Raw genomic sequence first — 23,486 nt, 5'->3', positions numbered from 1 at the left:
CTAAATTAAAGGATCTAAGACTTGGAATATAATATTTCAGAGGGCAAAGGAGCTCAGATTATAATCAATAATCACCTACTCAGAAAACCTTAATATAATTTGTCAAGAGAAAAAAATAAATATTCAATGAAATAGAGAACTTTCAAGCATTCTTAATGAAAAGACCAAAGGTGAATAGAAAATCTGTCTCTTAAATACAAAACTCAAAAGAAGCATAAAAATGTAAACAGGAAAGGAAAATCATAAGGGACTTAATAATGCTAAACTATTTACATTCCAAATGGAAAGATAATATTCATAACTCAAAATAACTTTTTTATTATTAGAGAAGTTAGGAATATATATAGACCGACAACATAGATATGAGTTGAATAGGAAGGAATGATGTCTAAAAAAATAAAATTAAGGTGAGAGGAGTATACACTGAAAAAAAAGGGAAAGGAAGAAGTAGAGTGGGTGAAATTATTTCATATAAAAGGAACAAGAAAAAGCTTTTACAATAGAAGGTAAGAGGCGGGAGACAAGGGTAAATGAATCTTACTCTCATCAGAATTGGCCCAGAGGGAATAACATACACACTCAATTGAGTATAGAAATCTATCTTACTACACAGGAGAATAGGAGGAGAAGGGGATAAGAGAAGGGGATTTATGTGATAGAATGGAGGGCAGATTGGGAGAAGGAACAGTCAGAAGTAAACACTTGAGACACAGGGTGAAGGGAGAGAGAGAAAAGAATAAATGTGGTAAGAGGAAATACGATTAAGGAAAAAACAGCAACAGTAAGCATTAAAAAAAATTTGGACCAATTTTTTTTCTAATAAAGGCCTATTTCTCAAATACACAGAGATCTGAGTCAAGTGTATAAAAATAAGAGCCAATGATCATAAGATAGGAATAGTTTTCAGATGAAGTAATCAAAGGTAGTCATAGCCATATGAAAAACTGCTCTAACTAACTACTGACTGGAGAAATGTAAATTAAAACAATTTTGATGTTCTACTTCATACCTAATAGATTGGCTAATAGGACAGAAAAGGAAAATGACAAATGGTTGAGGGGATTTGGGAAAAATGAGGCATTTGTGAATTGTTGATGGACTTGTGAATTAATTCAACCATTTTATAGAACAATTTGGAACTATGCCCAAAGGGATTTAAAGCCATGGAAATCCTTTGACCTAGCAATAGCACTACTAGATCTATATCCGAAAGAAACAAAAAAAGGAATATGACCTACACGTCTGAATATTTATAGCAGCTCTGTTCTGAGGACAAAGAATTGAAAATTGAGGGGATGCCTATTAATTGAGGAATGGCTGAACAAATTGTGCTTAAGTGATTGTGATAGAATACTAGGATGCTATCAGAAATGATGAGTTGCAAAGGAGGAATAACATACAAGCTTGTTTGGTATAGAAAATTGTCTCACCCTATTGGGAGATTAACAGAAAGAAAGGCAGAAGCAGAAGAGAAAGAAATAAGAAAGGTGGAGCTGTAAAAGGGAGGGAGATTGAGGAAGTGGTGATCAGAAGCAAAACATTGGTGAGGAGGAAAACGGTAAAAAGAGAGAGGAAAATATAACTTGGGAAAAACAAGATCCAGGAAACAGTTTTAATAATCTTAACACTGAATGTGAATGGGGCGAACTCTCCCATAAAATGGAAGATAGCAGAGTGGATTAAAAGCCAGAATCCTAAAATATGTTGTTTACAAGAAATATATTTGAAGCAGAAAGATATATATACAGAGTAAAGATAGAAGACTGAAGCAGAATATGTGCTTCAGATGAAGTTAAAAAAAAAAAGCAGGAGTAGTGATCCTGATCTCAGATCAGGAAAAAAGCAAAAATAGATCTAATTAAAAGAGATAATGAAGTAATATAAATGATAAACACATATGCTCCAAATAGTATAGCTTCCAAATTCTTAGAGGAGAAGTTAACTGAATTGCAAAAAGACAGTAAAACTATACTAGGAGAATCTCAATCTCCCTCTATTAGAACTAGATAAATCTAATTACAAAATAAACAAGAAAGAAGTTGAGTTGGTAAATAGAATTTTAGAAAAGTTAGGTATGATAGACCTTTGGAGAAATTTGAATGGGAATATAAAGGAATATACCTTTCCCTCAGTGGTACATGACACCTACAAAAAAACTGACCATGTATTAGAGCATAAAAGTCTTATAATCAAATGCAGAAAGGCAGAAACTGAAGTGCATCAATTTTCAGATCATGATATAATAAAGGACCATGGAAAAATAAACCAAAAATTAATTGGAAACTAAATAATCTAACCCTAAAGGATGATTGGGTCAAACAAGAAGTCATAGAAGCAGTTGATAATTTCATCCAAGAGGATAACAATAATGAGACAACATACCAAAACTCATGAGATGCAGCCAAAGTAGTCCTTAGAGGAAATTTGATTATCTCTTACATACATAGATCTCTTACATAAATAAAACAGAAAGAGAAGATCAATAAACAGAATACACAACTAAAAAAGCTGGAAAAAGAACAAATTAAAAACCTCCAATTAAATACCAAATTAGAATCTGAAAATTAAAGAGATTAATAAAATTGAATGTAAGAAAACTGTTGAACTAATAAACAAAATTAAGACTTGGTTTTATGGAAAAAATAGATAAACCTTTGGCTAATTTAATTAGAAAAAGAAAAAAAGAAAACCAAATCATCAAATAAAAAGGGTGAATTTACACCAAACAGTAAACAGACAACAGTGAGTTCAAAAGGTTCAACTTCCATAATGAATTTACACCAATGAAGAGGAAATTAAAGTAATAATTAGGAGCTGTTTTGCCCAAATACATGGCAATAAATCTGATAATCTAAGTGAAATGGATGAATACATAAAAAAATCTAAATTTACAGATGAGGAAATAAATTACTTTTGGATAGAATTCTGGGCCCTGGAATCAGGAAGACCTGAATCCAAGTCTTATTTAAGGCACTTAGTATAGTTGTCCATCTACCTCAGTTTCCTCATCTGTAAAATGAGGATCATTATAGCAACTAAGGGAGCTAAATGACCCTTTCTGACTCCAGGCCAGCTGGCCTGGAGTCAGAAAGGGTCATTTAGGTTCATTTTTATAAGTTCAAATCTGAGATAATTACTGGCTGTGTAACCTGGGGAAGTCACTTACCCCATTTGCCTCAGTTTCCTCATTTGTAAAATGAGCTGAAGAAAATGACAAATCATTCCAGTATCTTTACCAAGAAAATCTCAAATAGAGTCACAAAGTATTGAAGACAACAGAAAACAACCAAACAATAATTACAGCAACTATCTTTCTAGATTGTTGTGAGGAACAAATGAAGCCCTATTTGTTAATTATGTTGTAAATCTTAAAAGTGCTATTAAATGCTATAATCATAATATAATATAATCACCACCCATATGCTTATTATAGCTACATGTAAGCCAGGGTGTGGGATAATGGTCAACTGCCCTTTTTCTCTTCCCTCTTGGGAAGTAGCTAGTAACAGTCCTGATTACAGACAGAAAGGAAGCTGAATTGAGAGGAATAGTCCCCTTTCTTTTGTGCACCCATTGGATCATTAGCTCTTCAGGTAATAGTCAATAAGGAAACGCTTCCATATCTGCAAGTGAAGGGTCCTTTAGCTCTGGATTACATGAGGCTGAGAGCAGGCCCCAAAGTTTCTACTGATTAACTGCAACCAGGACAAGTAACTGAGCAAATGCTATGGGAAGACCCCATAAACCAAATGAACCTTGTTACAAAGGGATTTACTATTGTAATTGATGCTTATGTTACATCCTCATAGAAAGTCTATTCTGAATCATCGTGTATTTCAGGGCCTAGAGTGCTGACCATTTAAAAGGGAAGGAGAGTGTAGAGTTTTCACTGCCATATTCCTTTTTTTCTCATCACAAGGCTTACAACTTTTCTCTCTCCTCTTTGCAAAGGATTCAGAGAGCATTTAAGGAGAAAACTAGGAAGAAGATAGAAGGGGTGACATGATTTTTGAACAGGGGTATGTATTGGTTGGTCCTGACCCTTTGATTTTGCTTCTACTTGCTGGTTTTGCCCTCCAAATTCTCCTGGGAGCCTTATTCCAGTCTGCGCAGTAGAGAGAGCAGAGAGAAACAGTAAACAGACAAAGCGAGTTTAGAAGGTTCAACTTCCATAATGCCAGCAGCTGATTATAAACACCTTACATATGATGACCAGGACTGGTACTTGAGAACAGACAACCTGTCTGTGAGGCAGTGGTTGAGTTCTCCAGTGATCAGGGCTTGTGCCAAAATCAACAGTGTAGAAGGTATCTAAGAGGAGGAGGTGGGGTCAGATGGAAGGTCTCAAAATGTATCAAATGCAGTGAAGCAGAGAGAAAAAAAGGTGCCAGAAAAGTGGACCTTTTTAAACACTGAAAACCATAGATGGGCATCCTAGACATAAGCTCTCTTTTCTTCTCTCTCTCCTTTTCAATTTTCTTTCTCCTTTTCTTCTCCTCCTCCCCTTCATCTTTTCTCTCAGATAAATGAATATAAATGAGAGATCTTTTTAGAGAAGAAACTTCAGACTATCTTTCAGACAAACCAAAAAAGTAGAATAAGTAGGAGGAGGTTGAGCAAAGTACTTCCTGAAAATAGAATACTTGACAGTTTCTCTTGCTTAAATTCAACAAACAACATGATTGCAGAAAAGCAGATTGCCTATATCTTATACAGAGGATTAGACTGGAGATATTTTTCAGAGTTGGTGTATATCCAATGAATTTCCTGTAATTCTCTAGCAATTTGTAGTCCTCTTTCCTATTATCCTAGATCTATGTTGAACTTGGAACAATGAGAGTTTTAAGTTCCTAACAAGATGTCTTAAGCAGCAGTTTGGTAGAGTGGCCAAAGGGAACTAGAATCAAGTGGGTGGTCTTCAGAATTGGGGAATGTAAAAGGAACTGAGGAAGTTTATATTGGATGGCTTCAACCTTAGCAAAATAGAAAGCTAGAATATCCCTTTTAAATATGGGAAATTGTTCTAGCATTTGACACTTTTAGAATATAAGCCTCTTGAAAGCAAAACTTTTGTCCTTGTACTTCTAGTACCCTATGTTGTAATGTGTATTAAGCACGCTTAATGGGAATTTGTTCAGTCAGAGGTTTGAAAGTACTTGATAAGACATTATCTCATTTGATGCTCAAAACAACCTTGTGAAGTGAGTACTCTATATATTGTCCCTTTTAAAGCTAAGGAAACTGTACTTTAGAGAGGTAAATGAGTGGCTCTTTGTCAGATTACTGGTTGACAATAGCTCATGCTTTCTATCCAAGCCAGACCCCAGTGGTGGTCACACTATCAGTAAGGATTTGATATGGAGCCTCTTCTGAACCCAAGTCTAGGTGTTTTCAACAATAATGCATGTAGTGTCAAGAGGAGTAAGGAAGATGGGTGGAACAGTTATTACAGAGAATTTTGAGGTTATATACCATTTCAAGTAGATAAAATCAATGATATCCAATTTCCATAGAAAATCTCTCAGGATATAGCCTTTGTTTAGGATTGCTGCCCAGAAAGAACTTTTTCCAAAGTTGATTTAAAAGGCTATCGGTATTCTACAGGTTTTTAAAAAACTAAATGTGGGTTTAAAAAAAAAAGTTTTCATGATGTCTTTTGTTTTGTCTCACAATCTCTCTCTCTCTTTCTCTCTCTCTCTTTGACAATTGGGGTTAAGTGACTTGTCCAGGGTCACACAGCTAGGAAGTGTTAAGTGTCTGAAGCCAAATTTGAACTCAGATCCTCCTGACTCAGGGTGCTCTATCCTCACAATCATTTTCAAACATATCCCTCTCACCCCTCCTACCTTCTCATATAACAAAGAAAAAGTTCATCAGAATTGACATGGTGACCTAAGTTGATTATATATATATCATTCCATCCCCATAGTTTCCCACCTACCTAATGAAAGGACAGTGCTTTTCCCTATTTCTTCTCCAAAAAGAGCTTGATCATTAAAATATAGTACTTGAAAGTCTTGCTCTTTTGAAATAGTGTCCCCTGACACTTTATTTACCCAGTCTACTTAGACAAAAGGCGCATAAATAAAACTAAGAATGCCTGTATTTTCCTGAGCTGTGACAAGCAATAGAAAGTCTTTTGGTTATTGTAGGGAAAGGTTAGTAGCTGATGACTTGAGAGTGAACAAATAAAGACAAGAACCAAGTTTGCATTCTACTCCAATTTGAAATACTCATTGTGATGTCATGTGAGGTCACTACATTGTAAGCTGTGTGGCTCTTTGACTGAAAGGAGGGATGGGGTGGGGTGATGGAGCCGATCCTGGGGCCTGGCCCCCCGCTGCCACCACCTTTCAGCCTTCTTCTATTACTTGGTCTCCTTGTCATAGGGATCTGGTCATTGCTGCCTGGGCATCAAAGGGGGGAGCTGTTGTCAGCCAAGATCAGCAAGGTACATGGAATTACAAAACTTGTCCCCATCTTGGACCAGGGCAGAAGTATAAGGAGGGTATTTTACGAATTTGCTCCAACTTTGACTCTCTGGAATTCTTCTGTTTCTTTATTTGTTAATATCTCAGTCTTTCTCAACTTCCAAGGTATGATATATTGGGTATAGGATTTTCCCCTCTCTTTGGAGTACCCACTGATGTGACTTTGTCTTTTTATGTTCTTTCAGACTTTACGGCAGCAAAAAGTACCAGAGAGCCAAAAAGTCACAAAAGGTACTGAGCTCCAAATTGTCTCTTCTAGAAGATCTATATAGTGAATAATAGCTAGCTTCACTGAGGACATGAAGAGAAAGGGAATGGGTGAGGAATAGCTGGAAGGGGAATTGTAAAGACTCAGTGATTATGTTGGCAAGTAATGAAGGGAAGGAAGCACTGATTTTATGCTTTTGGTAGCTTTGATAGCCAAATGAAAATATCCCTCCGAGCAAGGGCACACAACTTCTGCATTCTTTCCACCTTCCTCCCCTCTCTTTTCCCTTTAAAGACCAAAATAATTAAATGGGAAAAGAAAACTATTACACTTTCATTTTTCTCCCCACCTCAAGTCCTTACTCTCATCTCACCTCTTACTGAGGGTTGTGTGTATGCTGAGGGATTTTTCCTCCAACTCATCCTGGTGGCTCCTTTCCACTGTTATTAAGGGAATGGGAAGGCAATGGGAAAAACACTGTTTGGGAAGTAGGTTCAAACCAATAAGCATTTATGCCTGCTTCTGCCTACTGTCATGCTCTAGACTAGGTATATTACTGATATACAATATGTACACAGTTATGATATAGAATGCAAAGTAATTGGTGGATTAGGTATGGACATTAATGATGGGCTACTTCTTAAAAGAGGTAGCATGGAGCTGGGCCATGAAGGGAGTTAGGAAGAAAGCATTCCCAATATAGAGCTAGGCCCATGTGCTAACTTAGCACAGGGACAGAAAGACAAAAGATGGGATACTTGTAGAACGACAAGTGCATTGATTTTGACTATAATGTAGAGCAGAGGTATCAAATGTGGGGCAGCAGATCATTGATTTAAGCTCTTTTTTTAAAAAAATATTTTTTATTGACAGAACCCATGCCAGGGTAATTTTTTACAACATTATCCCTTGCACTCACTTCTGTTCCAATTTTTCCCCTCCCTCCTTCCACCCCCTCCCCCAGATGGCAAGCATTAATATCCTTAGTTGTAAAATAGGGATAATAATTCATGAAATATCTATTTCACAGGGTTATTATAAGGATGAAATTATATATAGCATGTTCCAAAAGTTTTAGTGTCATTTTAAACTTTAGTAACCCAAAACTGTACTAAGACTTTTGGGACGCCCTATATATAAAGTGCTTTGCAAACTTAAAAGCTCCATATAAATGTAGCTATTATAATCTCTGAAAATGCAGGTGTTGAATTATATGAGCTTTAAAATTTCTTAAAACTGAAAAATTTAAAAATTTAAAGGTACCTGTCCTCTAACTAAGTGTCCTCCATTACTTCTAGTTCCACCTCCACATTGGGAGGACAATCTCCAGATGGAATGTACAGGTTCTGACCTGGCCTGGTGAGTAAAGGCTTCCTACCTTTTCCATCAAGTTACAGTAGATCCTAGTTGTCAGTTTTACTAATGACACCAATTTCACTTAGTTTTTCAGGGCTCCCTGTGGGCTGGGCCCAGAATTATACTCTCTGGTCAATGGATAGGAGCCTCCAGAATATTTTTCAGCACCTGGACATTGCAAGGTCAGGGACTACAAATCTGGATTAAAGTACCTATAGAGTTGGGGGAAGGGATAAGCATATGGAATGATCAGATCCTTGTTGGGTGTTCTCATCAAAGGAAGCATGGGGACTAATCTCCCTGAGTGAATGAGAAGACTAGTCCCTCATTTCTAGGGACCTCATGATTGAAATGGAGGAAGGGTAATTTTCCTTTTCCTCTCTACAACTAGAGAGAAGGCATCTGTGCAATGTCCATCCTTTCTCCATCTATCTTTCCCGTTTCCACTTCACAGCAGATAACACTCTCTTTCTGTCTCTCAGATCCAGTCTCATGAACTTGTCCACATCTTCTCAAGTGACCTCAACTCCTTCCTCCAGCTCCTCTACTACTGGGCCTCGGGACTTACAAACCCTGACATGCTATGAGTGCCACAGCCCAGAGTTTTCTAGAGTCCAGAGTTCTTCTCTTCACACCAATCTCAGTGCAACTCAATCCCTTGCCTATATTTTTAGAGAAAGCCTAGAACATAGGAGCCACAGTCTACCTAACCCCTCCAAAAATTATTCTGGACAAGCACGGATACAGTCCCTGCCTCCATTTCTGCTTTCTCAAGATAAAAAAGATACCACAGAGAATATGTCTTTGGACAACTCTGCCTACAACTCCCCTGATGAACAAGGGCTTTGTGAGACTCAAGCAGTAGAGGACAAGAATGATAGCTGGGTCCCCAAGGAGATCAGGAATTCCTTGGACCTCCATATAAGGAAAAAGCTTGCCCAACGTTTGGCCCCTCCTCCAATTTTCAGAACCATAAAACTCTCTATCAGCCCATATCCTTTGGCCTCTAGTCCCATGAGAGACAAAAAGACAACAAAAAAGAAGGGAGGAAATAGAGTTCTTAAAGTTTCAAATTCTCCATCTTCAAATCTTCGTGGAAGACCCCGGCTCCCATGCTGGGCTCCAATTAAACTTTCAAGATCTGCCAGGTGGGTGCTGGAGGGACACATGGCCTGGAAAGTATGTACACTGAGGGCCCAAAGAATACCTGCAGCTGTGAAGCAGTCATGGGCAATTCTGAACTGTGTCATTAAAGTACAGAATGAAGACCATAAACCTGGAAACTCTAAAATTCCGGTACCTATGTACTTACTTAAGAACACTGTACAGGATAACAAAAAACCTCCAGAAGTTTTATACCCTCTACTTCCCACGGATGTGGAAAATGACCACACAAGACCAACAACTCCAAAATTATTCAAAGCAGACAGTCAGCCCCAGACAACACCCCCACCTGATACACAGGATACCTCTTGCTCAGAAGTGGTGGTTATCCCAGGGGAAGCCACCTTTCTGCCGGAGGATGTAAAAAAGAGATTGGAACTTTGTATCAAAAAGAAGGTCAACAGCCTTCTGAAGAAGGCCACAAGACAACAAAAGGACACTGTAAAAAAGGATGAAGAATTGAGCATCAGGTTAAAATTTCAAGCTGTAGATACTATGAAACTGCTTCAAACTGTGGAATCTGTGTCATTGGGTCCAGGGCCCCAAGTCAGTGATTTTAAAGGACTGGTTCCAGAGTCGTCTGATCAAGTTATAGATTTTTGGAAGCTGAACTCAGGGCCACAGGTTCAAGAGTTCCAGATTCAAGAGACAAATGATGTGGAGCTAACTCCAGTGGTACAGAAGCAAAATGTAGATTTTTTGAAGATCAAAGATTCAAGTTCAGAGGTTCAAGATATGGATTCTGTAACAACTTCAGTGCCAGAGAAATATGATGCAGATTCTATGGAGTTGACCCCAGGATCACCAGTTCAAGATGTGGATTCCACGGGGTCAATCCCAGAGCCACAGATTAAAAATGTGGATTCTGGAGGGCTGATCCCAGGGTCACAGGTCAAACTCACAGATTCCAAGAAGCTGGTCAAGGGGTCACAGGTCAAACTCACAGATTCCGAGGGGCTGACTCTGTGGTCACAGGTCAAACTCACAGATTCTGAGGGGCTGATTCCTTGGTCACAGGTCAAACTTAAAGATTCCAAGGAACTGATCTTGGAGTCACAGGTCAAACTCACAGATTCCAAGGGTCTGATCCCAGGGTCACAGGTCAAACTCATGGATTCCAAGGGGCTGATCCCAGGGTCACAGGTCAAACTCATGGATTCCAAGGGGCTGATCCCAGGATCACAGGTCAAACTCACAGATTCCAATGGGCTGATCTCAGGGTCACAGGCCAGACTCTCAGATTCTAAGAAGCTGATCCCAGGGTCACAGGTCAGACTCACAGATTCCAAGGTGCTGATTCCAGGGTCACAGGCCAGACTCACAGATTCCAAGGGGCTGATCCCAGGGTCACAGGTCAAACTTAGAGATTCAAATGGGCTGATCTCAGGGGTACAGGCCAGACTCACAGATACCAAGGGACTGATCCCAGGGTCACAAGTCAAACTCACAGATTCCAAGGGGCTGATTCCATGGTCACAGGTCAAACTCACAGATTCCAGGGGACCGATCGCTGAGCCACAGGTCAAACTCACAGATTCCAAGGAGTTAATCTCAGGGTCACAAGTTCAATTCACAGATACCAAGAGCCTGATTTCAGGGTCTCAGATCAAACTCTCAGATTCCAAGGAGCTGATTCTAGGGACACAAGTCATTTTCACAGATTCCAAGGGGCTGATCTCAGGGTCACAGGTGAAACTCACTGATTCTGAGGGGCTAATCCCAGAGTCACAGGTCAGACTCACAGATTCCAATGGGCTGATCCCGGGGTCACAGGTCAAACTCATAGATTCCAATGGGCTGATCCCAGGGTCACAGGTCAAACTCAAAGATTCCAAGGGGCTGATATCATGGTCACAGGTCAAACTCACAGATTCCAAGGGGCTGATCGTGGAGTCACAGGTCAAACTCACAGATTCCAAGGGACTGATCTCAGGGTCACAAGTCAAACTTACAGATTCCAAGGGGCTGATTCTGGGGTCACTGATTCCAGAATCACAGGTCAAACTTAAAGATTCCAAAGGGTTGATCTCGGGGTCACAAGTCAAACTCTCAGTTTCTAAGGGGCTGACTCCAGAGTCACAGGTCAAACTCACAGATTCCAAAGGGTTAATCTCGGGGTCACAAGTCAGACTCTCAGATTCCAAGGGGTTGATTCCAGGGTCACAAGTCAAACTCAAAGAGTCAAAGGGGCTGATTCCAGGGACACAGGTCAAACTCACAGATTTCAAGGGGTTGATGGCAGGGTCACATGTCAAACTTATAGACTCTGAGGAGTTGATTCAGGGCTCACAAGTCAAACTCACAGATTCCAAGGGGGTGATCCCAGGTTCACAAGTCAAATTTACAGATTCCAAGGGGCTGATTCTGGGGTCACTGATTCCAGGGTCACAAGTCAAACTCACAGATTCCAAGGGGCTGATGCTGGAGTCACAGGTCAAATTCACAGATTCTGAAGGGTTGATTCAGGGCTCACAAGTCAAACTCACAGATTCCAAGGGGCTGATGCTGGAGTCACAGGTCAAACTCACAGATTCTGAGGGGTTAATTCAGGGCTCACAAGTCAAACTCACAGATTCTAAGGGGCTGATCCCAGGTTCACAAGTCAAATTCACAGATTCCAAGGGGCTGATTCCAGGATCACTGATTCCAGGGTCACAAGTCAAACTCATAAATTCCAAAGGGCTGATGCTGGAGTCACAAGTCAAACTCACAGATTCTGAGGGGTTGATTCAGGTTTCACAAGTCAAACTCACAGATTCCAAGGGGCTGATCCCAGGTTCACAAGTCAAATTCACAGATTCTGAAGGATTGATTCAGGGGTCACAAGTCAAACTCACAGATTCCAAGGGGCTGATTCCAGGGTCATTGATTTCAGGGTCACAAGTCAAACTCACAAATTCCAAAGGGCTGATGCTGGGGTCACAGGTCAAACTCTCAGATTCTGAAGGATTAATTCAGGGGTCACAAGTCAAACTCACAGCTTCCAAGGGGCTGATCCCAGGTTCACAAATCAAATTCACAGATTCTGAAGGGTTGATTCAGGGGTCACAAGTCAAACTCACAGATTCCAAGGGGCTGATCCCAGATTCACAAGTCAAATTCACAGATTCCAAGAGGCTGATTCCAGGGTCACTGATTTCAGGATCACAAGTTAAACTCACAAATTCCAAAGGGCTGATGCTGGAGTCACAGGTCAAACTCACAGATTCTGAAGGATTAATTCAGGGGTCACAAGTCAAACTCACAGATTCTAAGGGGCTGATCCCAGGTTCACAAGTCAAATTCACAGATTCCAAGGAGTTGATTCCAGGGTCACTGATTTCAGGGTCACAAGTCAAACTCACAAATTCCAAAGGGCTGATACTGGGGTCACAAGTCAAACTCACAGATTCTGAGGGGTTGATTCAGGTTGCACAAGTCAAACTCACAGATTCCAAGGGGCTGATCCCAGGTTCACAAGTCAAATTCACAGATTCCAAGGGGCTGATTCCGGGGTCACTGATTTCAGGGTCACAAGTCAAACTCACAAATTCCAAAGAGCTGATACTGGGGTCACAAGTCAAACTCACAGATTCTGAGGGGTTGATTCAGGTTGCACAAGTCAAACTCACAGATTCCAAGGGGCTGATCCCAGGTTCACAAGTCAAATTCACAGATTCCAAGGGGCTGATTCCGGGGTCACTGATTTCAGGGTCACAAGTCAAACTTACAAATTCCAAAGAGCTGATGCTGGGGTCACAGGTCAAACTCACAGATTCTGAAGGGTTGATTCAGGTTGCACAAGTCAAACTCACAGATTCCAAGGGGCTGATCCCAGATTCACAAGTCAAATTCACAGATTCTAAGGGGCTGATTCCAGGGTCACTGATTTCAAGGTCACAAGTCAAACTCACAAATTCCAAAGGGCTGATGCTGGAGTCACAGGTTAAACTCACAGATTCTGAGGGGTTGATTCAGGTTTCACAAGTCAAACTCACAGATTCCAAGGGGCTGATCTCAGGGTCAGAGGTCAAACTCACAAATTCTAAAGGACTAATCCTAAAGCCAAAAGATCAAGTCATAGATTCTGTAGAATTGACTCCATGGCCACGTATTCAAGGTGTGGATTCTGTGGAATTGACTTCAAAGTCAGAGATTCCAGTCACAGATCCTAAGCAATTGACTCTCAAGCTACAGTCCCCAGTTGATTTTCTCCAGGGCTCCATACCACTATACATTTCAGAGTCTGGTAGAATGACAGTTAATCTGAAACAAGGCCTTCATGCCTCTAAAGCACGGGAGATTCTGAGAACAATGGTAAGAGACTTGAATGGGAGCATACTCCTTCAAAAATCTTTTACTTTCCGAATATCTAGCAAATTTCCCAATACAGCACAATCTTCAACTCTTCCCAGGGTTCTAGCTGGGCAGCCCTCACATTCCTTACACCAGTGGAGGCTGAGTCCTCAAAGCCTATTCCAGGCTCCTATATTCTCATTTCGGAGATCAGATCAGAGTTTCAACCAAGAAGGATTAAGGACCCCAATAGCTCTGAAATGGCCTGTCTCAGGAAGGCAAGTAAAGGCCCGGAAGCAGCGAATTTCAAAGGGAAGAGTGACAAGGAGAAAATCATCCTCTACTTCCATGTTAAGGAAGAACCTGTGGGCTAAGATGCAGCAAGCACATCACGTCCAGGCAGATCAAAACCAAAGACCATCTCAAGTTGCCTCTCCACATGCCCCAAATCAACATTTTAGTCCATCAAGACAAACAATGGTTTCTGAGGGCTGGCAAGAGAAGATTATGGGTACCCCTCCTGGGACTTCACTTTCTAACGATATTCAGAAAGATACCCTATGCCAACTTTGTAGGAAGAACCTGTCTTTCAATGATCATACCCTATGCCAACTCTGTAGGAAGAAGCTACCTTTCAATGAACAGCTAGAGAATTTCAAGTCCACATCTCAGGACTATCCTAACTTGACCACAAAAGGAGCCCAGGACAGCAATAAACCTGTGGAGAGAAGGAAGGAAATGGAACAAATATCCTCAGACATAAGGGTGCTGCCTCAGAGTACGAGTCCACAACTGCCTTCCTCCCACAAGATACCTAGTACTGAGAACACAGCTTCAGTGGAGCAGAAAGAAAAACCAGGTATCAGCTCACAAGTAAGAACCTCTAAACCTCTGTCAGTAACTCCTCCCCATGAACAGACCCAGCTACTACAGGATCTGCAGCTGAAAATAACACAACAGCTCCTAAAGAATCAACTGTCTCCCCATTTCACTCCATCCCTAACTAAAGGTATGTTTCTACAATACCCTATCTGTCTGCAGTGTGGCAGATGTTCAGGCCCCAGTTGCCCCCACAAGTTTCATGATACTTCTGGACCTTGGCTTCTTATTTATCCACAACTTCGCCTTTTTCGTAACTCGGAGGGACATGGGGAATTTCGGGTTCAACTTGGTTTTAAATTGAGAAACCGAACCCAAATCCCAAAGCAGCAAAGAGAAATAGGGTCTCTGGTGCCAATGGGACATGTATCATCACAGCCTGACACATTAGATAAGAGGAAGAGTAAGGTCTGTACCTGCCATGTCACCAAGAAAAATCTTATTTTAAGTCCCTACCCTAAAACAAATTTAGGACACCAACCTTTCCAGACTCTTGAGTCTTCCCAAACCTCTGGCCCTATTCAAATTCATATTAAAAGAAATTTACCTAGCAGGCGAGTAGAGGTTACAAAAGCAAAATGTGAAGAGCCTGACCATTATAACTTTATAAAAATCCATTCTTTACTGAATACTGATAGCAAAGGTTATTGGGCTAAGGGAGTCAAACGGATCCTTAACTCAGAGCAAATGAAGAGCCCCAAGGAGATCAGAACCACAACTCATAAAATTCAAAGAGTGTCTAGACAGAGTATCCCCAAGGATAGAGAGAGACATTCAGGGAGAAGAACTATGGAGGTCCAAAAAGAAGCTCCTCCAGGCAGACATTCTGAGGAGTCCACAGGATTCATGCAATGGCTCTGCCTCGGTATAAAGAAAGCACTAGGTATAGCTTGTCCTCCAAAGACTTCATTGCAACAGATGCAAGCTCCTTGGGAGAGTCCATCCAGTCAGCAAGGCTCAGTTTCTTCTGAACAATCTCATGTACAACAAGACTCCAAAAATGTGGGGAAGCAGTGGGTCAAATCTCTAAAAACAACTTGCCTCACCACTAAAATGGAGAGGAAGAAGCCAGAGAAGGATGACAAGAAAAGACAAAGATTCACACTACTTCCTAGGGTTCCGAAGAATATCAAGGTTAACCAATCTAGATTATATTTTAAATCCACATACAAATCAACATCATCGCACAGCTCCACATCCCCAGTTCCGGAGAGCAACACGATTTCCCATTCTAAATCATCACACCAGAAAACATCTCCAGGTCAAGAGAAGAGCGGTGGTGGAGCTCTGAATTCCAACAAAACTAAAAATAGCCAGGAGCATCAAGTTATTCCAGGAGGACCAATGTCAAAACAGAAGATCCAGCAGCAAGATGCTGGGGGGGATAGAACAGGTAAAGTGTCTTGGAAAGACACCTACAGTTTGAAAGGCAGGTTCGGTTCCTCGCCCTGAAGCAAAGAAGATCTGGAGTGCTACCAAGAAAAATCAAGTACTCAAATTTTTGCTCTTCTCCAGGCCAATCTAGGCTTTCCCTTCACTGCCACTCCTTCACCCCATTTGCATGATCCCTAAACACGAGTTTAAGGAAAGAAGGAAATTACGTGCAGTGTGAGGGGGGAGCAAGAGGGTCTGTAACTTCTCCTGAATAAAATGAGAAGTAAATACGGCCGTGTTGATCTGTATGAGTCCCTCCTAATCCACAAGGACAGCTGGTGGCAGATCTGCCCTCAGGAACCAGTTGTACGACCTTGGGCAAGTCATTTAACCGGGTTTGCCTCAGGAAGGAAACGGCAAACCACTCTAGTAACTCTGCCAAGAAAACTCCAAATGGGGTCATGAAGAGTCGGACACGATGGAACAACTATAAAGCACCAGCCACCACCCACGGTCCTGAGCTCAAGTGCAGATCTAGATTCAAATCTCGACTCTTGTTTCTTATCTAGAATCACATCCTCCTTTTAGTCCTATTTTCCTATCTGTTTAAAAGGTGGGGGGGAATTAAGAAGGGTGATTGCACTAAGCGGTCTCAAAAGTATCTTCTGCTTCATTCTAACAGCCAAGAGCAATTTAAAACTCTTAAGAACTCTACATTTAAAAAAAGGGGAAATATCATCACGTGACATCCCAGTTTCCGGTGCGCGGACGGAGAGGGGAACGGACGTGACGTTACCCTCCTTTCCGCTCCAGAGCCTTTGGGTCGCGCTGTGATGACGTTTTTGAAGTAAAGGCTGGAGGGGGCGATGCCTTCCGGACGCTCTGCGGTAGCTGCTGTGAGTAGTCTGGTTTGGGGGCCCTCTTTTCCGGAGCCCTGGATCCCTGATTTTTCACGATGATCCTGGGTCCGTTCCCACTGACATTCCGGCTCCCCGCGTCTATTTTTCAGACAGTCCGGGCCGGGGCTGGGGCGGGGTTGGGGGGAGATAACGAGTTTCGGCCGCTCCAGGTTCTTGGTCCCCAGGCCGGAGCCTCTTAGTGGGCAGCGCCGCTCCCTCATCTTCCTCTTCCTACTCCTCAGTCTATCCCGGCCCCGCCACCGAGCCCCGCCGGCGGCCTTCCTTCCCGCCCCCACACTCTGGTTCCGAGGTGGGCGTAGAAACGGTGGGTCTGGCGCAGTTAGCGGGGCCTCGTGCTGGCGCCGGCCCGGGAGGACGTTTTGCTCCCTTCGCTGAGGCTGGAGGGACGCGATCTCAGCCCTGGGTACTGAGGTGGAAATTTTCCTAGGAAAGCGCGGTTTCCTTTGTGAGCAGAGAGATTCCCCTTCACGGGGGCAGATTCTATTCCGAGAACGCTGGGTAGTTAGCTGCTTAAGAGCTTATCGGTATAGGAACCTCTTGGCGAAAAACTCCCCCAAGTAATGCCCCTGGACCGCTGTTCCGCAACTTAAGAGTTGTCTGGGGGCTCTGAAAGATTAAGTGACTTCCTGCGGCAAGATCACCGAGCCTGTCTGTATCAGAGAAGGGACGTGAACTTATCGCTTACTGTTGTGAGGTTGCCGTTCTATCCCCTCCACAGTGCTGCCTCTCCGTATAGTAGTAACTTCCGTGTTTGTGATTTGCTAGGCCCCCGGACCCACACACTTCAGGCAACAGAAGAACAAGAGGAGTGTGGAAGCCGAGAAGTAAGTGAGGTTTCCTGGAATTGGTGTAATTTTGTGATACAGCAGGATATCAAGCTTAGAAAACAAATTAGCCTGCGGAAAACAATGGATTACAATAAAAGTTGAAAACATGATCCACATCGTATTTGTACTGTATTTCTTCAGGCTTTTTTGATGCTTACTGCCATCAGATACTTTGTCACTAAGACACTGATGAAAATAATTTGAACTGATAATTTTTTCGGTTTTATAAATGTTGCTGTGTGCTGAGATTGACAAACTTTCTTCAAAAGATAGCTTTTGCCCTTTACAAATTTTTGTTTAGAAGTAATGGCATGGACAGTCTTACACAATAGTTTTCTTTCGAGATTTTTATCTTTGAATTGAAAGAGAGGAATTGAAAAGGAAACACCCATTTCTGGTCACCTGGGATACAAGCAAGGATTTGGAGAGGTAGTTATTTTCTGAGTGAAATCAGAGGCTTACAGTGAAAAATAGTCAGTTATGACCATAAACAATGCATTAAGTGGTTGCTGCATTGAAAGTCAGTTATTTTGCTTTTGTTTGATTAGGGTTTCTATGTTACTTGGGCAAGGAAGTTTGGAATTAATTATATTTAAACATAGTTTTATATGTGCTTCATAGAGTATAAAGGCAGAGCAGAAATTTGTCATAAGTAAGTAAGCAAAGTACGTTTCAAAAACAAAAATCAGAGTCTCTCTTCTGTGGTCTTCTTTGGTAGCTGTTTTACCAAAAGATATTCCATTAAAGAGTTGTTAGCACCATTTGGCTTTGAAAGGTCCCCCAATATTACCTTAGAAGGGTTGGGTTTATATTAAAACTTCCCTTGTTTTATAATACTCTATACCTATCACCAGAATTGAATCAACTTTGGGCTTTTTGTTTCACTATTGAGGTGAAGGTATGAAGAAGTTCAGTCTATGTATTAATTAGTAAGAACTGTGAACTAATTTACCTAGGGAAATTCATGTAGGACTTAGAAATTTGAGGTGAAAAGAAAGTACTGATAAGCTGGAGACTTTTCAAAAGAGAGCAACCAAGATGTGGATCAAGAGCATGCTAATTAGTTGAAGGAATTAAGAATGTTTAGTTTAGAGAAGACTTTGCAGGGTGAGGACATAGAATAATTGTTTCCAAATAAGTCAGGGTCTGTTATGTCGAAGCAGAATTAGTCTTGTTCTGCTTGGCATCAAAGGGCTGAACCGAGTCTCACATAGGTGGTGTTGCCTGAGATGGATCTTGAAGAGCATTAGAGGTTACAAGAAATAGAAAGAAGAGAACATTCCAAGCATGAAGAATAGCTTGTGCAAAGGTACTAAGTTAGGAGATAGTTTGTGTAGAACATAGTGTGTGTGAGAGGAAGTAACCTGACATCTGTCTAAAAAATATGCTGTAGCTAAATTATAAAGTGTTTTAAATTCCAAAGAGTTTGTTTTATCCTAGTGAAAATAGGGAATCCACTAAAGTTTGAATAGGAAAATGGTGTGGTTAGACCTACCTTCAGGACTATCTATTCAACAGTTATGCGAAAGACGATTTGAAGTGAGTATAGATGCAGGGAGACCAATTAGGTATTTGGAATAGGACAGGCAAGAGATTATAAAGAATTGAACTAGGGAAGTAGGCAAGTACAAAATAGGGAATAGTTGTGAGAAATGTGAAATTAGAATTGACAAGATTTGGTAACTGGGTGGGTATCAGTGTTAAGGTAAAAGGAAGCTTAGAGAATGATCATAAACTGTGCCCAAAGGGGTGTAGAATTGTATATACCCTTTGATCCAGCAATGTCACTTTTCTGGGTCTGTATGCCAAAGAGATCATAAAAGAGGGGAAAGGACCCACATGTACAAAAATGTTTGTAGTGGTAAGGAACTGGAACCTGAATGGATGCCCACCAGTTGGAGAATGGCTGAATAAGTTATGGTACATGAATGTTATGGTATATCTTCTGTGAGAAATGATGAGCAGGTTGATGTAAGGAAAGACTTACATGAACTGATGCTGAGTGAAGTGATCAGAACCAAGAGAACACTGTACACAGTATCAACAAGATTATGTGTTGATTAATTGTGATAAGACTTGGTTCTTAGATACAGGGTGATTCAAAACAATTCTTATGGAAAATGCCATCAGCATCCAGAAGGAGAACTATGGAGATTGAATATAGAATGAAGCATAGTATTTTCACTTTTTTTTTTGATAGGTTTGTTTGCTTTTTCTTTCTCATGGTTTTTTTCTTTTGGTCTGATTTTTTTTCCTGCACAACATGACTGGCACAGAAATATGTTTAAATGGATTGTTCATATTTGGCTAAATCAGATTGCTTGCTGTATTGGGGGGGGGGGCAGTAAGGGAGAAAAGTTTGGAACACAAAGCCTTCTAAAAGTGAATGTTAAACTATCTTTACATGTATTTGGAAAATAAAATGAGGTTTAGAGCTGGTTGACTAGAAGGATTGGTACTTGCCACAGAAATAGAAATTTAGAGAGAGGAATTTGTGTGAAAAAGTAGAGTTCTGTTTAGGGCATGTTGAATTTAAACTAATAGGCAATTAGAAATGTTGCTTTAGCTCTTTTTATGAAGAGAACTGCAGTATAACAGATTGGCAAAATAATTAAAAGGAACAAAACCCTGGTGGAGTTATGAAAAACAGGTACATGCCTTCATTGCTGGAGAAATTTCAAACTTGTAGAGTCTTTTTTTGGAGAGCAATCTTACAATATGTAGTAAAAGTTGCAAAAATAATCATATTCTTTGACTCAGTGATTCTACTGTTGAGCTATACTCTAAAATGTTTTCAAAAACAAAAGTGTTCATTTGTGTACATGTATAACCTATATCAGGTTGCTTGTTAGCTTGGGAAGGAAAAAGGTAAGAGAGGGAGGGAGAAAAAAAATGAAATTCAGAATCTTAAGAAATGAAAGTTGCAAACCATCTTTCTATGAAATTGGAAAAATAATATACTATTAAAATGCATTTCTTAAAAAAAGTTTTCATTCAAGTTCATATACTATTAAAGTATTATATAAAAAAATCATTGAAATATTTTCATAGTAGCTATATATACAATTACAAAAAAAACTTGAAGCTACTGAAATGCCCAATAATAGAAGAATGGATAAATAATTTTGTTAAATTAATGTAATTAAGACATTTGGAAGAATAAAAAGAAATCTGGAATGATTTCTATGAAATACTGCAAAGTGGAAAAAGCAGAACTAAAAGAATGGAGAATGTGTATCAGGAAAAACAAATTTTTCTGTAAAACAAGTTTCATTATTTGTAGTTTTGTGTTAATGTTCAACATTAGGTTTTTAATAAATCATTTTATTTAAGGGAAAAAAAAAAAAAACCTGAGAGAATGTATAGAAAGAAAAGAGAAAGGCCTAAGACAATTCTGAGATGCCAGACCTCATAACATAGGGGACTAGTGATAGATGATGATCTGGAAACATGGAGATAACGTAAAATTCAGGTCTGAGGATCATAAAAAGAATGCTTAATATTAACACATGATCTGAAAAAAGGATGAGAATTGAGAAAAAACTAGAATTCATCATTTTTGAATTTTTCCAGATCTCTTTCTGTAGTCCTAAGTAGTCTTATTTCCTCTTGTATCTACAAGCATCAATTAAATTCCTCTTACATGCCAAGTGCTAGATGCTAAGGACACAAAAAAGAATGGGCTTATTCTGCTCCCGTGGAGCTTTCATTTTACCAGGAAAGCACATTATATTTGCAGATTAAGTAAATACAGAAGGCAGGTGATTTTTGAAGTTGTGGTGCTAATAGAAAAGAGTTGGCACTTGAGTTTAGAAGAAAGCTAAGAGTTCCAAGTAGGAGATCTCTTCAGGCCTGTGGGATTAGAAGTTTCTTGAAAATGGGAATGATATGAGTAGATACGGTGCTTTAATTATGAATGGATTGGACAGTTGAGAAACAAAGCAGGAAGACTAGTTGAGCTGTTAGCATAGTCTAGGCACAAATGATGAGGGTCTGGTTATGGTATAGGGAGGAAGATACTGATGTAAAAGATGTTAAAAGGATTGAATCATCAAAATTTAATAATGTAGGATGAGAGGAAGTGAGGAACCAAGAATGATTCCTAGGTTTTGAACCTGGTTTACTAGAAAAATAATAGTGCCATTCTTTCTATATGACTGAAACTGTGTCCCTTTTTCTAGAGTATACATTTTCTAGATTATGATTTGATGTGTCCCAGGATTCTCTGTAGTCCTATCTCTTAATTTTTCCCTTAAATTGCCACTGAACAGTGGTGGTCAACAATAATAGGGATGTTAGGAGATTTAGTAGGTTTAAAAAAAAATGAATTTCATTTTAGGCTTGTTGAATTTGAGATGTGTATGGAACATCCAAAGGGAGATGATGTTTAGCAAGCAGTTGGAGATGTAGGCCTATAGTTTAGGAGAGAAATAAAGTCTAGATAAGTAAATTATGAAGCCAGTGCCCAAAATTGATAGTTGTAACCGAGGGAACTGATGAGGTCCCTGAGAATAGAAGTATAGAACAGGAGTTCTAAGCCTGAAATCTACAGAAGTACAAGATAGAATAGATTTTAGAGGTGTTTAAGCTTGGAAGGGAAAAAAAAAATTACATCTTTATATCAATTTAATTGGCTTCTTTTGTATTCCCATTTATTCCATACATTTAAACATTTTGAGAAGTGATACATAGGGTTCACCATACTGTAGAGTGGGTCCGTAAAGGTTAAGAATTTCTTGTATAGAGAAAAAGAAGATGCAGGATAGAAATTGAGTATACCTGTTAATTAGTATACTTCCTATCTTTTCAGTCTTTCCTTTTCCTTTCTTTTAACAATATATACTTTGGAAACAGTTTCATACTCTTTGCTTTTGGTGCTTTTAAAATTTTAATTTATTTTTTAAAACAATTCTGCTTTCATATCTGTTTTTTACTAAGATGATGATAGATAAGATTGATTTTCCCGATATTTACAGACTCAGTCTCAGTCTTCAGTGGCTGAACTTAGGGATCTGTTGACATGATCAGAAAATATCAGTTTCATAAATACAAATGAAACAATACAATACAAACTGGGAATAGGTGATTGGGTTCAACTTTCCTTGTTGCTATTCTCTAAAGGACATATGCTTTTTGTTTAAGAGGCTTAAAAGCATGTAGACAAAAGCTTTGTGAGGAACAGAACTTTAAGAAAATAGATTTGAATGAAAATATAAGGCATCATTGCCATCAATGATGGCAATGATGGAAGAAAGAGGTTTTAATTGAAATAATAATTTAATTTAAATAATAAAAAATAACTTTTAGTGCTTTGAGGTTTTTTGTTGAATTTAGTTTTTTATTATTAAAAAAAGATCAATATCCTTTAATTGTCTTCTTTTCCAAATATATCCCTTCTTGAGAGCCATTCCTTATTTAAAAAAAAAAAGGCAGTTCAGCAAAACTAACTGACCTGTTAACCAAAGCCTACAGTATGTGTAATGTTCCACATTCGAGTCTCTCACCTCTGTAAAGAGGAGCAAATGAATTCTCATTGGGTCATAATTTTTTTTTAACTTAATAGTGTTATATTTTTTCCAATTACATGTAAAGATAGTGTTCAACATTCATTTTTGTGATATTTTGAATTCCAGGTTTATTTTTTTTTCCACCCTTAACTCTTCCCTCCTAAGATAGCAAGCAATCTTATCTAGGTTATATATTTTAAACATATTTCCATATTTAGTTATGTTGTGAAAGAAAAATCAAAACTACCACAAGAAAGAAAAAAAACAATGAAAATAGTATGCTTTCAATTTACATATGGTCTCTTTCTGGATGCACCCCAAGTCAGTTGGGATTGTCTTGAATCACTGTGTTGTTGAGAAGAGCTAAGTCAGCCATAGTTGATGGTATACAATCTTTCTGTTACTGTGTATAGTATTCTCCTGTATATAGTATGCTCACTTCACTCAGCATTAGATCATGCAAGTTTTTCCAGGTTTTTCTGAAA

General features: G+C 39.7%; 2 protein-coding genes across 6 annotated transcripts in view; both read left to right on the top strand.

The window, feature by feature from the left end:
* Positions 1-6,283: 6,283 nt before the first annotated feature.
* Positions 6,284-16,486, top strand: LOC127548715 (uncharacterized protein C2orf16-like). Of its 3 annotated transcripts, XM_051976239.1 has the most exons (6): positions 6,284-6,451; positions 6,677-6,722; positions 7,998-8,058; positions 8,142-8,237; positions 8,538-11,545; positions 12,305-16,486. In XM_051976239.1, the coding sequence occupies exons 1-6, from the start codon at positions 6,311-6,313 to the stop codon at positions 15,823-15,825; spliced, it is 6,873 nt and encodes a 2,290-aa protein (XP_051832199.1). In that variant the 5' UTR covers positions 6,284-6,310; the 3' UTR covers positions 15,826-16,486. The 3 variants fall into 3 exon arrangements, with proteins under 3 accessions (XP_051832199.1, XP_051832196.1, XP_051832198.1); XM_051976236.1 differs by having other exon boundaries at positions 8,538-16,486; XM_051976238.1 differs by lacking the exons at positions 6,284-6,451; positions 8,142-8,237 and having other exon boundaries at positions 6,699-6,722; positions 8,538-16,486.
* A 63-nt stretch (positions 16,487-16,549) lies between these two features.
* The window catches only part of ZNF512 (zinc finger protein 512), a 33,204-nt gene continuing 26,267 nt past the window's right edge, over positions 16,550-23,486 (top strand). For 2 of the 3 annotated variants that reach the window (XM_051976242.1, XM_051976241.1), the window contains exons 1-2: positions 16,550-16,643; positions 17,433-17,491. In XM_051976242.1, the coding sequence (XP_051832202.1) occupies positions 16,614-16,643; positions 17,433-17,491 (89 nt within the window). In that variant the 5' untranslated portion in view covers positions 16,550-16,613. The remainder of the gene's footprint in view (positions 16,644-17,432; positions 17,492-23,486) is intronic. The other variant, XM_051976243.1, reaches the window with a different exon arrangement.

Source organism: Antechinus flavipes, chromosome 2 (genome assembly GCF_016432865.1).
Source record: "Antechinus flavipes isolate AdamAnt ecotype Samford, QLD, Australia chromosome 2, AdamAnt_v2, whole genome shotgun sequence".
Lineage (NCBI taxonomy): Eukaryota > Metazoa > Chordata > Mammalia > Dasyuromorphia > Dasyuridae > Antechinus > Antechinus flavipes.
This window is presented reverse-complemented; position numbering and strand designations above follow the sequence as displayed.

Coding starts and splice junctions, on each gene's coding strand:
- LOC127548715 (XM_051976236.1), top strand. CDS start 6,311: ATGGAGCCGATCCTGGGGCCTGGCCCCCCGCTGCCACCACCTTTCAGC. Junction 6,452..6,676: donor TGTCAGCCAAGATCAGCAAG/GTACATGGAATT, acceptor ATGTTCTTTCAG/ACTTTACGGCAGCAAAAAGT. Junction 8,238..8,537: donor CAGCACCTGGACATTGCAAG/GTCAGGGACTAC, acceptor TCTGTCTCTCAG/ATCCAGTCTCATGAACTTGT.